The sequence below is a fragment of the Bombyx mori genome, chromosome 4 (genome assembly GCF_030269925.1).
Source record: "Bombyx mori chromosome 4, ASM3026992v2".
NCBI lineage: Eukaryota > Metazoa > Arthropoda > Insecta > Lepidoptera > Bombycidae > Bombyx > Bombyx mori.
Genome location: NC_085110.1, coordinates 18,073,569 through 18,089,002, shown reverse-complemented (window position 1 = coordinate 18,089,002; position 15,434 = coordinate 18,073,569). Strand labels below are relative to the sequence as shown.

The following is a 15,434-nucleotide window of genomic DNA, read 5'->3' as shown; positions in this document are numbered from 1 at the left end:
AGAAGCTTTCACTTAAAAAAGACAATAACATTTTTTTTGCAATAGCAGTTTAAAACTGTTGGTGACAAACGTGTTGCGCACTTTACTCGTATTATTAGTTTATCAAGGTAACATGAACAAAAATAAGTTTGTGGAATAGAATTTTAAATAGACGTATTCCTACCGTTAGTACACCGAAATAAGGTCTAAAAGGAACATGACTGAATGATTTACATTTATAAAGAAAAAAATTATAGACATGGGATTAAAATGCAATGAGAGTTTTTTTTGTAAATTTGGCCTTAATTTATAGCAGAAAACAATTTTTTAATTAGAATTGCGTTTTATTTTAATCAGAAATGGTTTGAGAAGTGCAAAAAATAGGTACCTAGCATATTTTGTGGTTTTTTCTTCGCGGCGAGGGTAGATAATCAGTTAACCTAGGGCAGATTATCTATTTTCTCAATGGTCACACTATAAAAGTATAATCTATGGGTCACACTGTTTCGTGACGTTTGTTGCGTGTTCGTTTTAAAGAAATAAGTTTAGTAAATATTACCTAAATGGTTCGAATGCATTCGTTTTAAGTAGTAATGTCGGATTCGGAAGGTAGTAACTATTCGGGGAGTGGGTCCGAGGCAGGCAGTGCTGTATCAAAACAATCACATCGCAGCGCTGCATCGAATCGGTCGGCAAGATCGCGTTCTATCTCTCGATCAAGGTCCAGGTCGCGTTCTGGAAGCCGTAGCCCCTCTAGGACTCCATCCCGCTCACGATCTAGGTCTCGCTCTAGGTAAAATCCGGGTAGTCTAAGTAAATAATAAGTTTTCCGTGTATCTTTTCACTTGACTTTATGAGGGTTGTTTTGTTTCACAGAAGTCGTTCAGTAGGTTCAGATGCAAGTAAAAATAGAGATGATGAAGCCAAAGAAGCATCTGGCGATGAAGAAGTGGAGGTAACGCATAAATAACATTTAATATTGAAATTGTAGATAACTTTCTGTTTGGGCTATACAATATTTTATGAAACTGTATCAACAGGATGAACAAGAGCCCGAAGGTGAGGATTTGGTTGATTCTGAGGAGTATGAAGAAGACGAAGAAGAGGAGAGGCTGAGGAAGAAAAGAAAAAAGGACAGTCGTTATGGTGGATTCATTATTGACGAAGCTGAGGTATGCAATTGAAATTGGTTTTCATTTGTCTATGCTACGAAATTTGAGGTTAATATAAAAAACGAGATTACAAAGAAAAGTTTAAAGAAATTTTTTTTTTGTCATTTTCATATATAAAGTGTGATTAATTAATGCTACTTTTCATTTGATGTGGACTTTTCTGCATTATTGTATATATAATTTTACCACACACTGTATCCGTGAATAATGCAGATTAAAGCTGTGTTATTAGTTATAATTTAGCTAACTGTGACAATATAATTTAGAACATTGCTACATAGTGTGCCTGCCTATTCACACAAAAATCATAATTCAACATAAGCCTTAGAGCTAAGATGAACGATTGAAGATTTACTATTTCATAAACAGTGTTTTAAGTCACTGCTACTACTACTACTCTCTTACTACCTTAGTTGATTTTGGCCACGGCGACCACTTCAAACTCCGTTTATAACTGTCACAGTGTGATGTGGCTGTGCTGTGGCTAACATAGCCGATCATATTCCTATGTCAACTATTGTATGTTATTTTTGTTGCCATATATTGGCTGTCAAATTTCTGTATTACTGTTCAGGCCTCAAGCCCTGTAGGGCTCATAGACATCACAAATTGCACTCATTAGCTCAAAACTTCAATAAAATGAGTAATTGAAGATACTGTATCAAATAGTGAGTAATACGAGTAATAGTGAATAGTAAATCATATAGTGAGTTCTTGAAAGAGCATAAAAAGTACTAAGTATATAAAATAAATTGAAATAACTTTATCTTGTAGGTGGATGATGAAGTTGATGAAGATGACGAATGGGAAGAGGGAGCCCAAGAAATGGGTATTGTAGGAAATGAAGTAGATGAAATTGGGCCAACAGCTAGAGAAATTGAAGGTCGAAGAAGAGGCACTAACCTTTGGGATTCACAGAAAGAGGAGGAGATTGAAGAATATCTTCGAAATAAGTATGCAGATGAATCAGCAGCCCTCAGACACTTTGGTGAAGGTGGAGAAGAGATGTCTGATGAAATAACTCAGCAAACTCTACTACCCGGTATCAAGGATCCAAATTTGTGGATGGTCAGATGTAGGATTGGAGAAGAGAAGGCTACTGTTTTACTTTTGATGCGAAAATTTATTGCTTTCCAATTCTCGGAAGAACCTTTTTTGATAAAGTCAGTTGTAGCACCAGAAGGAGTCAAAGGCTATGTGTACATAGAGGCTTTCAAGCAGACACATGTTAAAAACATTATAGACAAAGTGGGAACCCTTAAGTCTGGAGTGTGGAAACAAGAAATGGTGCCTATTAAGGAAATGACTGATGTTCTCAGAGTAGTCAAAAAGCAATCAGGACTTAAACCGAAACAATGGGTCAGATTAAAACGAGGTTTATACAAAGATGATATTGCTCAAGTTGACTATGTAGACTTGGCACAGAATCAAGTGCATTTGAAACTACTTCCTAGAATAGATTATACAAGACTGAGAGGAGCTTTAAGAACAGTACAGAGCGATAGTGAAGCAGCAAAGCGAAAGAAAAAGAGAAGGCCTCCTGCTAAACCCTTTGATCCAGAGGCAATCCGAGCGATCGGTGGAGAAGTTACTTCCGATGGTGATTTCCTCATATTTGAGGGCAATAGGTACTCTAGGAAAGGATTTCTGTATAAAAACTTTACAATGTCGGCGATACTGTCAGAAGGTGTCAAGCCTTCACTTACAGAGTTGGAAAGATTTGAAGAGCAACCGGAAGGTATCGATATTGAGTTGGCTGCTCCCGCCAAGGACGACCCTGCCGGCTTGCATTCCTTCTCCATGGGTGACAATGTGGAAGTCTGTACTGGAGATCTTGCGAACTTGCAGGCCCGCATCACTGCTATCGACGGTTCGATGATCACTGTCATGCCAAAACACGATGGTCTTAAGGACCCAATTGTCTTCCATCCGAATGAGTTGCGCAAGTACTTCAAAATGGGTGATCACGTGAAAGTGGTGGCTGGGCGTTACGAGGGCGACACAGGCCTCATAGTGCGCGTCGAACCGCACAGGGTCGTGCTTGTTTCCGACCTCACCATGCACGAGCTTGAGGTGCTGCCCCGTGACCTACAGCTCTGTTCAGACATGGCGACTGGCGTTGACTCCCTCGGACAGTTCCAGTGGGGAGACATGGTGCAACTGGATCCACAGACCGTCGGAGTTATCGTGCGCCTCGAGAAAGAGAACTTCCACGTGCTCGGCATGCAGGGCAAGGTCATCGAGTGCAAGCCGCAAGCGCTACAGAAACGCCGCGAGAACCGGTTTACAGTCGCGCTCGATTCCGAGGAGAACACGATTCAGAAGCGCGACATCGTTAAAGTAATCGACGGGCCGCATGCCGGACGCGACGGTGAAATCAAACATCTCTACCGGAACTTCGCCTTCCTCCAGTCGCACATGTACCTCGACAACGGCGGCATCTTCGTGTGCAAGACGCGCCACCTGCAGCTGGCCGGTGGAGCCAGGGGAAATAATGCCACCGCCGCCGGACTCACGCTCGGCTTCATGTCGCCGCGGATAGCTTCTCCTGCACACCCAGGGGCCGGCAGGGGAGGCTCCACCCCTCGCGGTCGTGGGGGCCGAGGCGGCGGCGGAGGTCGAGGCGTCACTCGGGATCGCGAGCTCATTGGCCAAACCATTAAGATCACGGGGGGACCATACAAGGGAAACGTCGGGATCGTCAAAGACGCGACCGGCAGCACCGCGCGCGTCGAGCTGCACTCCTCCTGTCAGACCATCTCCGTGGACCGCGGGCACATCGCCGGGGCGGGGGCCGGGGCTGCGACCGGCGGGGCCTCGTCCTACTCGCGCACGCCGTCCCGCACGCCGGCCGCCGGCGCCGCCACCCCCACGTACCGCGACACGGGCATCAAGACGCCTATGCACGGCGCCGCTACACCCGTCTACGAGGTGGGCTCGCGCACGCCACACTACGGGTCGTCGACCCCGGCGCACGAGGGGTCGCGCACGCCGGCGCACGGGGCCTGGGACCCGAGCGGTGCCGCCACCCCGGCGCGACCGGACTTCGACTACGAGCCGGACGCGTACGGCGCGGGACCGTTCACTCCGCAGACGCCCGGCGCCATGTACGGCTCGGACCACACGTACAGCCCGTACAGTCCGGGCCGGTCGGAGGGCGAGTCGGCGGAGGCGGGTGCGTGGGCGGCACCAGAGCTCGTGGTGCGTCTGAGAGCGGGAGCTGCGGACGGTCTGGCCGCACAGACCGCGGTGGTCCGTGCGACCGGCGGGGGCTCGTGCGCGTTGTACTTACCGGCGGAGGAGCGAGTGGTGTCCGTGCCGCCGGACTTGTTAGAGCCGGTGCTGCCTCAGGCGGGAGAGCGCGTGAAGGTGATCGCGGGAGAGGACCGGGACGCGGTCGGACAACTTATCTCCATCGAAAACCAAGAGGGAGTCGTCAAATTCGGCACCGACGACATCAAAATCATGCAACTACGTCATCTTTGCAAGATGGCCTCTTAATTCTATCGACCGGTAAATACCTCACAATTGTGTTAATTGTATTTTCATCTTCTGTGGGAGACGTAAGTTGCTTGTGTTTTTCTCAAATGAAGAAATAACTAAATAAAAAAATGTAAAATATTCGAGTTTTTTAATGAAAAATTAGGAATTAATTAAATGTGTAATAAAATTAATCAGGCAGCCTTAAATTATTTACGAAAAACGGACGCTCCGAATTGAAAACTCACTTTGTGAATAGAAGTCGAGTAAAAAGAAATCAAGAGCAAGAACAACAATATCACATTTAAAATTTGGAAAAAATCTATCGAAATATTCAGATACTGCTGTTTGTTACATAAAAAATAGTTAATAAAGTGTTAATTCAATTTACCAAGGAAATTTTTCTTTTGCCGTGAAAACCTAGTAACAATTCGCTTAGTAACAGTAACTCTAAAAAGACATTACGACGTATAATGTAACGGATTAAAAATGTTGACGACGGTCAGTCTTCGGCTTTAATGAAGTCAGAAACGTTTGAAGTTGCGCTCGTGTGGACCCAGCCTGGTGCTAGGATCCGAATCTTGTTCCCAGAAACATTCTTGGTTATGGAACATAATGTTAGCGACCTTTTCAATTGTCGGATCTTGATACACCCGGAGAGATTTAATTTTAATTTCATAACCTTTTTTAAAATTAGTACTAACCTTCTGTAATACTATCAGAGCAATTTCGTTATTGTCTCACTCCGCTTCAATTTAATATCAGAAAGATATTAACCAAAACATGGCGCCAAAATTAACTTAGGTAGGTACTATAAATTATATGAGAATGACAGGTTCCAAATTCAATTGTGCCCAGTAAAATTGTTGTAGTTATCGTTGTGTCAATGTCCAGACGGGGGTATTCTGTTTTTTTATTGCTTAGATGGGTGGGCGAGCTCACAGCCCACCTGGTGTTAAATGGTTACTGGAATCCATAGAAATCTACAACGTAAATGCGCCACCCACCTTGAGATATAAGTTCTAAGGTCTCAAGTATAGTTACAACGGCTGCCCCACCCTTCAAAACGAAACGCATTACTGCTTCACGGCAGAAATAGGCAGGGTGGTGGTTTGCGGGTTTGATTTTTATTACCACAAAGTTATTCCTTCACCGTGGAAGTCAATCGTGAACATTTGTTAAGTACGTATTTCATTAGAAAAATTGGTACCCGCCTGCGGGATTCGAACACCGGCGCATCGCAAGAACGAATGCACCGGACGTCTTATCCTTTAGGCCACGACGACTTCTAAACAACATCTACCTTTAAATTTAATCTTGTATCAAAAATTGGTATTTAATTTAAAATATTTCGAAATTGAAGATGCACGAATCAGAAATGCGGAGATTATTTTTAAATTTATAAATTATACATTTCCAAAATTAAGGAGGAAAACTCGTCAACTCAAAAAGGCTTCCCAGGGATAAATTAATTATAATAAAAATTGTTATCCGCAGCCGGTCCTGTCAATTTGTCTATAGGTTAGGTTAGGTTAGTCTACTAGTCATCTACTAGTCAACGTCCTACCAGCGGTTAGGTAGGGAAAAAAGTCTACGTCTACTCATACTGCGCCTCTGGACGTGGACGCTAATGTCCTTCTGCGAGTTCACAGCGGCCGCGACACCGGACACTATGATAGAACTTCTACAGATTATTAGGTAAACAAACAAATGTATGATTTTATTAACATTTATTGAATAAATAATACAAAAATTGGTTTTCAGTTGCATCATTCTAAATTCTAGAACAACGAAAATAATAAGACAGTCATTATAAATGAGCAAAAAACTCCTACGTTTTATATCTAATCTCAAATTTACACATCGAAAAATATTGCGTCGCCTCACCAGGCCTACACACAACGGAGGAATTTCGAAAGGAAATCGATTCTAATAAATAATATTTCTTATTAACCTATATTGACACCTTATTAACATCGCCAATTCATTATCTATTTACCAAAAATATTTATGAGAATTTTTTTAATAAACCTAAAGTTTTCATATCAAATTCAAGATTTCTTATTAGAACAATCTAGAAAGTTTGACAGAACAGGAATCGATTCGTCAGACCTAAATGCGGAGAAAATGCGCTCAAAAAACAAAATGCTCCGTGACGCTTCGTACAATAAATACAAAGTAATATATTATATATATAGTTCGAAGTAACACTGACTAGCCTCTAGTACCAGATGTTATTCGCTACATTATTCATCAATAAAACTAAATAACAATTTCTCTTAATCATTTGCATGTCGACTGTCGTCAGCGCCTCGCGGACCCATGCTCTCTCTAATGTTCCTGAATATTTTACAACACACGATCCAATATATAGAATGAAATGTTTAACGAAAGATTTCCGCGTCGCGCCACAGAACAACAGTCGACATCAAATATTCGCACCAAATCATTAAAAAAAACAAACAATTATCCATTTACGATCTAAACTATTATGCAATAAGTGGGGGACACCCACTGACTACGCGACACTAGACCCCTCCCAGCTACACTACGACATATGAGACGGACTCGGAAAAAAGTAATATATGTTTAAATTGACTCCCAGTATGTTTTTAATAATTCCAGTTTAGTAATGATAATATTCTAAATATACATGTTAAAATAATAATCTATCTCTGAATACATAATGTAGACAATTTGTGTTATTTCTTGTGTTACTTATTTGTAATTTGAATTACGCATTGACAGGGAGAGGGTAAGTATTCCAGGAGTGAGCCTCTCGGAGGGTCAGTGCGGGGCACCAGTATCAACCTCGCGGCCACATATTTTTACTCAGTCATCTGTTTTTTCCTTTAGCAACCGGCTGACTGGCGAGTCCTCCACTTGGGAACCTTTCATCAGGGATTCGAACAGGAATTAATTAAGGGTTTATGTTACAATAGTGGTGGCGGGACTAAGACGGGAGGGGGGAGGAGTCGTAGCTTCACGGGGAAGATTCTATTTTAAATATAATTATCTGAAATGTATTACAATAATCAAAGCACATACAGATTGTGTAAAGAGAACTTCTAGGCCACGAATACATAGATATAATTATATCAACATTTTACATTGAAAAATTAACATAATAATTGTAGACGCACACTAATATTTACATGATTTGTTATTTAACAGCTAATAATATTATGAGTATGTAGTACGGGGGCCGCCCCCTCGGGGCACAGCCCCCCCCTCCGGGAGGACAGCGGGGACCGTCCCCTCGGGGGAGACATAGCGGGGGCCATCCCCCGGGGGACACAGCGTGAAGTGCCCCTCGACCACAACTAACTAGAACGGCCACGGCCAAAGTGACTCAATTTAAATCTGATACTATGGTGAATATTACCTATGTGGTATATACTTTTATCAACATGTTCTATCGAAAACGTACTCAAATAATTGCCTAATTATTTCGATTACAAATTTCGAGTTAATTTACACGTGTACTAAAATTACACAACACACAAGTCGCACTGCTCGTCGAGTCGACAAGCCACGTCGCGCCTCGCGGGAATGGGTGACGACTGCACGACACAGCTGCCGGTGCCGACGTGCCGGAGGAGTGTTATGAGATGTAATGATGGAAATGAATGGTTCTAAAATATAATTTCCTGAATAGTACACAAATAACCTTAGGAGTCTACCGGGTGGCGGGGGGTGCGGGGCGCGGTCAGGACGCGTACATCCGCTTGATGTCCTCCTTGTACCGCTCCTGGATGTCCTTGCGCTTGATCTTGAAGGCGGCGGTGACCAGCCCCATGTCGGGCGACCAGACCTCGGTGCACAGCTTGACGGCGGCGGGCACCTCGAACTTCTCGAGGCCGCACTTGCGCGCGTGCTCGGCCAGCTCGGCCAGCACGGCGCGCTCCAGCGCGGGCTGCGCGTACAGCGCGGGGGGGTCGGCGCCCGCGGGCAGCTGCAGGCGCTGGGCGAGCGCGGCCAGGCGCGGCGCGTTGGGCACGACCAGCGCCACGGTGTGCGACTTGCTGCTGTCGCCGTACACGCAGATGTTCTCCACGATGGGGCACGTCTTCAGCTCGGCCTCCACCTTGCCCAGCGACACGTACTCGCCGGCCTGCAGCTTCACCAGGTCCTTCTTGCGGTCTGCAACACGAGCGCGCGGGGGGCGAGGGTCAACTTCGTGCAATACGGTACGATACTCAGTACAACTTAATAAAATAAATAAATAAATATTTACTAACAATCACGCCACGTTAACTGGTCCCGTGCTAAGTTCGTAAAGAACTTGTATTACAGGTACCAGATAACGGAAATAAATGTAAGATTTTTATTATACACATACATATATTTAATATACATCCATAACCCCGGAAAATAAATTTTATATTTATCATACAAATATCTTTCATTGGCGGGATTCGAACCCGCGACCCCTTGTCTAGTAACCATGTCACTTACCACTACACCAGACGGCCGTTTGACTTAATAAAGTCATTCAGGCCGGCTCGTCTAGTCGGCTGGTGCCACACGCCAGAGGGGGAGGGCGGGGAGAGGCGGCGGTGTCATGTGGTAGGTAAGTAAGTACCACCGTCTTGCCTAACTCTACCGTGAAGCAGTAATACTTGTTGGTTTAAAGGGCGAGGCAGCCGTTGTACTGAGACTTAGACTAATGTCTCAAGGTGGGTGGCGGCATTTACGTTCCATATGTATATGGGCTTCGGTACCCACTTGACAGTAGGTGGGCCATGAGCTCTGCAACCTATCTAAGCAATAAAAATCTACTCGCTATCAATCAATCTTTGTATGTCGTTAGAACAAATTAAGATTTTAATTAGTCTGCTTTTAACTATAACCTCTAAGCATGACGTCATCTGTAGCTAGTCTAACGTCATCGGGAAACATAAACATTGGATTGCTATATTTTCTAAAAAGTACAATATAAGATTAGCAAAATATTTAAGTTTTTTTAGTTTTTAACCGAAACACATTGCATTAGTATTCTCTTACAGTCAGTTTTCTTATAATTAATTTTACCCTCAAATGACGTCACACGCTAATCTAACTATTAACTATGACACCTAAACAAAACTGACCAATAATCTTAATACATCCATCGTCATGCAGCTCCCCGATATCTCCGGATTTGAACCAGCGTCTCCCCTCGGCGTCGATGAATTCCTCCTTCGTCTTCTGCGGGTTCTTGTAGTACCCCTCGGCGACGCAGTCACCGCCGATTATGATCTCGCCCTAGAAATGAACGCCCAAATGAATAGGCTGGTTGGAGCGGGTAGGGGTGGGGGTGGAGGGGGCACGTGCCTGCGGGTGCGGCTTGTTGGTGACGCGGTAGTTGCCCTCGTCCCAGTCCCGCAGCGCCAGCAGCGCGCCGGCGGCCGGGGCGCCCACGCGGCCCGTGGAGCGGTCGTGCGGGTCCATGACGGTGCCGCACGACGTGGTCTCCGTGAGCCCGTAGCCCGCCACCACGGAGCAGCACAGGCAGATCTTCACCTGGAACACGACAGTTGGTTTGGCGCTGCAGTACGCCCGCTGTCTGGCGGGATCCACCCAGGGATCCGCTATTACGTAATCATAAATTGAACTGACCAAGTTTTTTTTCCTACCTATTCGCTTGGCTCCAGCTACGCCCGGACGGGTAGGTGAGCTCACCGGGTCAACCTGAGAGAATTTTCTAAAACTAGCCTTAACAAGAGCAGTGCTTCGCAGAATCTATGGCCGGATCGGATACGCGACCCATGGAGAAGATCCGGCGAGAAACTCAGTAGGCTGTGTCTGTGGGTTCGCTCGTTGAGAGTTCGGGGAGGGGATAGTGACCTGTGCTTGAGGGACCTAAAGCACCGAGAGAGGATCCGGGGGATTCGACAAGACATGTGCCGCGTCGTCTGAGTCGGATAGTTATATATAGATAGCAGCGGCCACGATAAGAAGATTATGATGTCGCGTTGCTTTGTCGAAGTAGCGTTCTAACGCTACCTTAAAATAACTACGTATCGGTTTTACATTTCGTAGTGAAGGTCAACATTCCTCACATACCACGGCGCTCCGACGCTATTCTGCAGAAATGGGATTGGATGACGAACACTACACTTGCATAGGTCATGACAGAACGTATACAAGTTTTGTAGAGTGTCACCTTGTTACGAAGGGACAATTTACTTCGCTTGCAGATCATGGGGTAGAGTCCACCGAGTAGAAAGGCGGGTCGGTCGCCTACTGATTTAATGTGGGGACGGAATGTCATCCCCCTGTCGAGGGTGATGCTTAGGTACTTGGCTTTCGAAGGCCACAATGTGGGCTGCGGAATGGAGAGCTACGGCGCGTGAAGCGTGACTTACAACTTCGTGGGTGGTGTTCTTACGTGTAGCTTCTGTTTGCGCACGTTTAAGAACAAGATAGGCTACCATAGCCATATTGGAGCGCATGAGAGGCGGACATTAGCTTTTAAGTTATTGAACTGAACATTTTGGTCGCCGTTGCTGAAACCTGGAAGTTTGATGACTGACTGACCTGTAGGTGTGTGTCAGGCGACAGGGGCGCGCCGCCCGAGATCATGAGGCGCACGCGGCCGCCCAGCAGCCCGCCCACTTTGCGGAATATCTAACGACAAACGGCATCTCAACTCAACCCGACCAGCTAATGTTGACGTTAAGCCTCTGATACACTAGGGGACAAATTGTGCAACATGTCTCGGACATGTCGCTCGTCAACAACGTGAAAGAGCCTCGGGGCACACTAGCCAGCCCTCATACGCAAACCACGTCCTGGACTTAAAATCGTCTCGTCCACTACCCGTAGTTTTCGACGATGTTATCTTCTTTTTCTTCCGGATAAAGTAGAAACGAAGTGTATGCATTTTATTCTGTATTTATTTTATTGGTATATTTAGGGCCTTTGCTATGTTCTACGGGTCATTTTTCTTTAATTTATTTCAGTAGTCACAATTTGAAGTATCCCACAGCTTTTTTTTATACCTAAGCTAAGCCTTGAGAGGCTATTTCAGCGTAACCTTAACTAGTAGGTGAGCTCACGGCAACATGTCCCGCGTCACGTGAATGCTCCTCAAAATGTTGCGCGTCATATTGTGGGACAATTTTTCCCCTAGTGTATCCGAGGCTTTATCCAGTAATTGTTTTGTTGTGAAATAAACATTTATTTTAAGCAAACATAAATAACGTATTCTCATTCAACTCGTTAGCTGTTTCAATATGTTTATAGTAATCGGCACGAGTCTTGAGCTCCCCGCAAAAGAGTGAAGGGCCGTCTGCAAATCGTACACATAGCGTTAAAATAAATGATTCACTCATGTATTTAATAAATTTTTTATAATTCGTATTATACACTTGTATTATATTCACAGATAACTGTATTTTTAACCGACTTCCAAAAGGTTATCGATTCATTATGTTTTATATTTCAATGAATAGATAGATTAAATGATAATGCAATAAATATATAGAGAGCTTAAGTAATTATGTGCTTGTGTTGTTTTAATCATACTACATATATGAAATAAAAAAAAATTTTGTTAAGCACTTCATTCTATCATAAATGATACACCATCCATCACATCATATGATCTTCGATATGCGATCTTCATTACTATCGGAGTCACCAAAAACTATATAAATCAAATGAGGTTAATAAAAAAATGTGTGGCTTATAAAATTGGACGAAAGTGTAGTTTGCTGCAGTGATGCGCGTGCACCACGCAGGGAACCAATCACAGCCGCCGGCATGTGACGCGACGCGGGAACATCCAATCACGTAATCAACATGGCCGGTGCCACCTCCCCCCTTGTTTCGTTCCCCGAACAGACCCAAACTTTTGCGTATGTGAAGGTCAGAGCTCAAGACTCGTGCCGACTAATATATAATTATGTAAATAATAATGAGTGTAACAAAACGGTTATCGAACACTTACCAGGTAGTCCAGCACGGGCGTGTCGTAGCCGCGCCGCATCCAGGTCTGCTTGTAGCTGTAGCTCCACTTGAACACGGCGGCGGCCAGCTCCCCGCTGCGACTCACCTTGTCCGTGATGCCCTTGCTGATGCGGTCCATTATCAACTGCAAACGTTCCGGCACATTACACGCGGCCCGCGCGACTACAGCGCCAACAGTGGCAACAGTGGCAAGCGTACCGGCACGGTGGTGATGCAGGTCGGCCTCAGCGTGGTGGCGTCGCCCTTCGTCCCCTTCATGATCTTGCTGGACGAGTCCAGCATCGTCAGCGGAGTGGAGTAGCCGATGGGCACGCCTGCACACGAGAGCGAGTTGTAACTACTGCGCGAGGGTCACGGAGGGCGGTGGCGGGACGGTACGAACCTCCGATGATGCAGAGGTTCTCGGCGAGCAGCTCGAACACGTGCGCCAGCGGCAGGAAGCCCATGAGCACGTCGCCCTCGTAGATGGGGATGGCGTCGGCGAAGGCCTTGAGCGTGGCCAGCATGTTGCGGTGCGACAGCAGCACGCCCTTGGGCACGCCCGTGGAGCCCGACGTGTACATGATGATGGCCGTGTCCGCCGCGCCGGGCCGCACGCTCTCTGCGCCCGGGGAACACATCGACGCTTGAAAGGCAAACATGACTAAGCGACAAAAGTAGGTAAAATGAGTTAGATACACCATTGGAATCGTCTGATTTTTCTGCGTCGTTTAGTATAGGTTTCATCACTCTGTGACGTGTTTTATGTCGCTTAGATATGGTGTGATTTTCATAAAAATGCAGAGTTTTTTCCTACCAAACGACAAAAAAAAAGTTATTTTAGAGACATCCTGCAGTTAGGACATTTTAATAATAAGGTATTATTCACTTAGTCAGTTATTCATGTTTTTAAATTTTCATTTGTTTGTATTTATTTATTTTTACTTGTTATGAAATTATTCTTTGAAACCACTTAGTAGATTGTACCTATACAAAGTAGTCGTAATTGGTACAGCTATACAATTTAACCTGAAACAAAATGGAATAATATTGAATCTTAGATAGTTTTACTTGTTTAACATAATATCCCTTTCCATCCGTAAATATTTTTACATGACAACATTTCTAATAACTACGTCGTCTAGATAATTTTACTTGATTAATTGCAATGGTCACTTTTGGCGCTTAGTTATGTTTACCCGTAAACAAAATATATTTTTTTGTCGCTAAGGAACTGCGCAAGTTTAAATACGTCGCGTGGGTATGCGCAACTAGTCGCGTACCACGTTTTGGCGGGCTGGTAAAATGTGACATTCGTAAGCTGGGCGTCGCTTAGTAAAGTCGTTTGTTACATTATTTTGCATTTTGTTCCCATGAGGGAGATGTGAACCACCAAATAAGACCAAAGAAACGACTATAGATTCCGTAAAAAGATTTATCAAAAGTTTACAGAGTCGTCGTGGCCTATAGGATAAGGCGTCCGGTGCATTCGTATGTAGCGATGCAACGGTGTTCGAATCCCGCAGGCGGGTACCAATTTTTGGAATGAAATACGTACTTAACAAATGTTCACGATTGACTTCCCGATCATCGTTCTCGTCGAACCCGTCGCTGGCGACGAAGGGTTCGGCGAGTAAATTAACCCACAGACACAGTCCACTGAGTTTCTCGCCGGATCTTCTCAGTGGGTTGCGTTTCCGATCCGGTGGTAGATTCTGTGAAGCACTGCTCTTGCTAGGGCCAGTGTTAGCAACATCGTCAGGTTTGAGTCCCGTGAGCTCACCTACTAGTTAAAGTTACGCAGATACATCTTGTGAGTCTGCACGGGTAGGTACCATTACCCTACCTATTTCTGCCGTGATGCAGTAATGGGTTTCGGTTTGAAGGGTGGGGCAGCCGTTGTAACTATACTGGAAACTTAAAACTCATATCTCAAGGTGGGTGGTGGCATTTACGTTGTAGATGTCTATGGGCTCCAGTAACTACTTAACACCAGCTAGGCTGTGAGCTCATCCACCCAACTGAGCACTAAAAATAAAAAAATACCAGCGGTACCTTCGCATTACTATCGTCAAAATTCGAGCAAAGTTTACCTTTCTGAAGAAATTAGAAATATCTCCAACTTATACAAACTATACAAAAAGCACAACACAATATTGTAACTCGTACGGAACTCGTAATGTTTTTGGTTACTACTGGGATGAGAGTATTGGCAAGCGTGGTGCCAATGAGATTGCAACTATTTTACATAAATATATTCAGTCCATTGATGCTAGAAGAAACATTACGCGATTACTTCTCTATTGCGACTGTTGTCCAGGCCAAAACCATACGGTATTAGCAATGTTGCATTATTCAAATAAACTTTCTTTTGACGGGACACACTTACATGTCGATACCATGACATTGTAGAGAATCGATCAAAAAATACCACTGTTTACGCATCATCACAATGGTTTACAGTATTTTCAACAGCTAGGCAAGATTCATCGCCTTTTCAGGTGGAAAGACTGCGCTATGAAGATTTTTATAAATGAGATAGTATTAGTGATAAGTACTTCAAAGGCAACCAAACCGGGAAAATAGGCAAGATCCGTGTTATGACTTTCAAAAAATACAAGCAAAGCGTTAAATACAAAACATCTATGAATGCTTCTGCATTATCTTTTGATGTCGAAGTTCAGCCTAAAATCAAGTTATCACTGACATCTTGTTATAGGTCTCAGCTACCCATATCAAAAGCCAAATATGATGATTTGCTCAAACTTTGCACTGACAAAGTCATTCCTAATTGTCTTAAACAAAAGTTTCTGAGCATTCCACGTGCACGACATTGTACGATTGTGATTGATTAACAAAAAATAACAA

General features: G+C 44.5%; 3 protein-coding genes across 8 annotated transcripts in view; 2 read left to right on the top strand and 1 right to left on the bottom strand.

The window, feature by feature from the left end:
- The window catches only part of LOC732872 (karyopherin alpha 3), a gene marked incomplete at its 3' end in the record, with an annotated part of 36,503 nt that overhangs the window by 20,437 nt on the left and 632 nt on the right, over nt 1–15,434 (top strand). Inside the window, 1 exon segment of the mRNA NM_001046875.1 lies at nt 14,505–14,526.
- LOC101739121 (transcription elongation factor SPT5) lies at nt 413–5,030 on the top strand. The gene is made up of 4 exons (XM_038021801.2): nt 413–772; nt 856–934; nt 1,020–1,151; nt 1,926–5,030. Exons 1-4 carry the CDS (start codon nt 573–575, stop codon nt 4,650–4,652), a joined length of 3,138 nt encoding a protein of 1,045 aa, XP_037877729.1. The 5' UTR covers nt 413–572; the 3' UTR covers nt 4,653–5,030.
- Nucleotides 6,347–15,434, bottom strand: part of LOC101738882 (long-chain-fatty-acid--CoA ligase 4) — a 61,284-nt gene continuing 52,196 nt past the window's right edge. For 4 of the 6 annotated variants that reach the window (XM_012690095.4, XM_012690096.4, XM_021347779.3 and 1 more), the window contains 7 exons: nt 12,970–13,212; nt 12,786–12,901; nt 12,568–12,711; nt 11,154–11,243; nt 9,948–10,136; nt 9,725–9,878; nt 6,347–8,774 (listed from right to left, as the gene is read on the bottom strand). In XM_012690095.4, coding sequence (XP_012545549.2) covers nt 8,341–8,774; nt 9,725–9,878; nt 9,948–10,136; nt 11,154–11,243; nt 12,568–12,711; nt 12,786–12,901; nt 12,970–13,212 — 1,370 coding nt within the window. In that variant the 3' untranslated portion in view covers nt 6,347–8,340. The remainder of the gene's footprint in view (nt 8,775–9,724; nt 9,879–9,947; nt 10,137–11,153; nt 11,244–12,567; nt 12,712–12,785; nt 12,902–12,969; nt 13,213–15,434) is intronic. The other 2 variants (XM_021347781.3, XM_062668402.1) reach the window with 1 other exon arrangement.

What these genes read in the sequence shown, in the direction of transcription:
- LOC101739121 (XM_038021801.2), top strand. Translation starts at nt 573, where the DNA reads ATGTCGGATTCGGAAGGTAGTAACTATTCGGGGAGTGGGTCCGAGGCA. An exon ending in CGATCTAGGTCTCGCTCTAG is followed by an intron (nt 773 to 855) that starts GTAAAATCCGGG and finishes TTTGTTTCACAG; the next exon opens with AAGTCGTTCAGTAGGTTCAG. An exon ending in CTGGCGATGAAGAAGTGGAG is followed by an intron (nt 935 to 1,019) that starts GTAACGCATAAA and finishes CTGTATCAACAG; the next exon opens with GATGAACAAGAGCCCGAAGG.